Source organism: Amphimedon queenslandica, unplaced genomic scaffold (assembly GCF_000090795.2).
Source record: "Amphimedon queenslandica unplaced genomic scaffold, v1.1 AMPQUscaffold_10542, whole genome shotgun sequence".
NCBI classification, from domain to species: Eukaryota; Metazoa; Porifera; class Demospongiae; order Haplosclerida; family Niphatidae; genus Amphimedon; species Amphimedon queenslandica.
The window spans coordinates 1-1,671 of NW_003549197.1; the positions used below are offsets into that span (position 1 = coordinate 1).

The 1,671-nt window shown below is 34.7% G+C and overlaps 1 protein-coding gene across 1 annotated transcript in view; it reads right to left on the reverse strand.

Moving 5' to 3' along the window:
- Positions 1-5: 5 nt before the first annotated feature.
- LOC105315386 (deleted in malignant brain tumors 1 protein-like) overlaps positions 6-1,671 on the reverse strand; it is a gene marked incomplete at both ends in the record, with an annotated part of 7,125 nt that continues 5,459 nt past the window's right edge. The window contains 8 exons of the mRNA XM_020006015.1: positions 6-101; positions 146-319; positions 368-547; positions 594-764; positions 820-978; positions 1,022-1,189; positions 1,234-1,410; positions 1,455-1,611. Coding sequence (XP_019861574.1) covers positions 6-101; positions 146-319; positions 368-547; positions 594-764; positions 820-978; positions 1,022-1,189; positions 1,234-1,410; positions 1,455-1,611 — 1,282 coding nt within the window. The remainder of the gene's footprint in view (positions 102-145; positions 320-367; positions 548-593; positions 765-819; positions 979-1,021; positions 1,190-1,233; positions 1,411-1,454; positions 1,612-1,671) is intronic.

Sequence of the window (1,671 nt, forward strand, 5' to 3'; positions counted from 1 at the left end):
TCCACACACTGTACTCCAGACTCCTCTAATGCACACTTCAACTTCACCAATAAGATGACTACTAGTTCCTTGCAAACGTACAGACCCATGAGTACAGCTTCCTATTCTTAAAAATCAAAATTGTTTTATTTGATTATTTGCTAACCAATACAGCGAACTCCAGCAACTTCATGACTTTGACAGTTTATTGATGCACCAGAAGTTATGTGCCTTGAACAATCTAACAATGATTCCTCTGATCCTGAACAAGATAAGGCTCCAATCACAAATGAAGGATTGTCATTGACACTGAAATAATTATTAGCAAAAGATTGTGAGCCTGTAAAATTATAATAATAATATTTAAGGATTAATTAACATTATCTACCAAAAGGTTGTAGTCCTAATTGATAGCATACCACATTACTGTCACTAGAGTCCCATTGGTTATCACATACTGATCCCCATGCATTATTGTAGCATATTTGTACATTGCCTTCATTCATTATGTCACCTCCAACAAGTCTAACATCACCATTAGTACAATTAACATGCTGTGTATTATTAGCTGGAAAAGAAATTTAAAGTATATTATCATTATCAATTTTACTTACACATGCAGAATACTGATGCATCAGTGCCTTGTGAACAATCAAGTCCATGCATACTGCCATTAGTATGATGCATACACTCCCATATTTCTACTTCATCTCCAGTACAGTTTAGTACATATATACCAATTGGCCACTCATTATCAATGAATACACCATATGTAGCACCTGCACCTAAATTATGTAAAATTTGTGATTTATTTTAGTAGGACCTCTGTATTCAATTTACCATAGCGTGAGTATCCTAGCTGAAAGCAAATTACAGTAGCTTCTTTGTCAGTCCAATAGCTAGCACAGATTGTAGTCCATGTGTTATTAATACACACTTCAACTCTTCCCCTTAGGACAGCATAATCACCTAACCTAATCTCACCATCAGTACAGGTACCTGTTGTAAATGAATAACATATAATGTAGTGCATTTTACTTACGTTCACAGGTGACCCCAGCATCATTATAATGAGAGCAAGTAGTGGCATCACATGATCTTGTCCTACACTCTATTAATGATTCCTCATTACCAGTACAATCAACACTAGCCATCAGTATTGGACCAACTCCTGGACCAAAATGATCACTACTGGATCTTGCTCTTCCACCTATAATAATTGAACATTAAATATCATCAAATTATTATACAAACCTATTGGTAGATATCCTAATTGTTTACAGACTACATTAGCATCAGTATTAGTCCAGCCATTAGAACAGACAGTACCCCATGCTTCATTAATACACACTTCAACTCTTCCTTCATGAGAACCACTACCATCAACCAATCTCACCTCACTATCAGTACAATTAGATTGTTGCACAGTTTCTGTAAGTACAATTATACAGTTATCTATAGTAGAGCATACATACTTTGACAAATTAAGCCAGCATCATTATGTGACTTGCAGTTATATAAATATGGACTGCTATGTGTACAGTTAAAAATATGTTGTTCTGAGCCAGTACAATTAAGATTAGTAATACCAAATGACAGTTGCCCCTCAGTATAGCAATTGTATGTTGGTATGGAACCTATAATGGTATTAAATATAATTAATAGATAACTGTATAACCATATGAAGAGTAT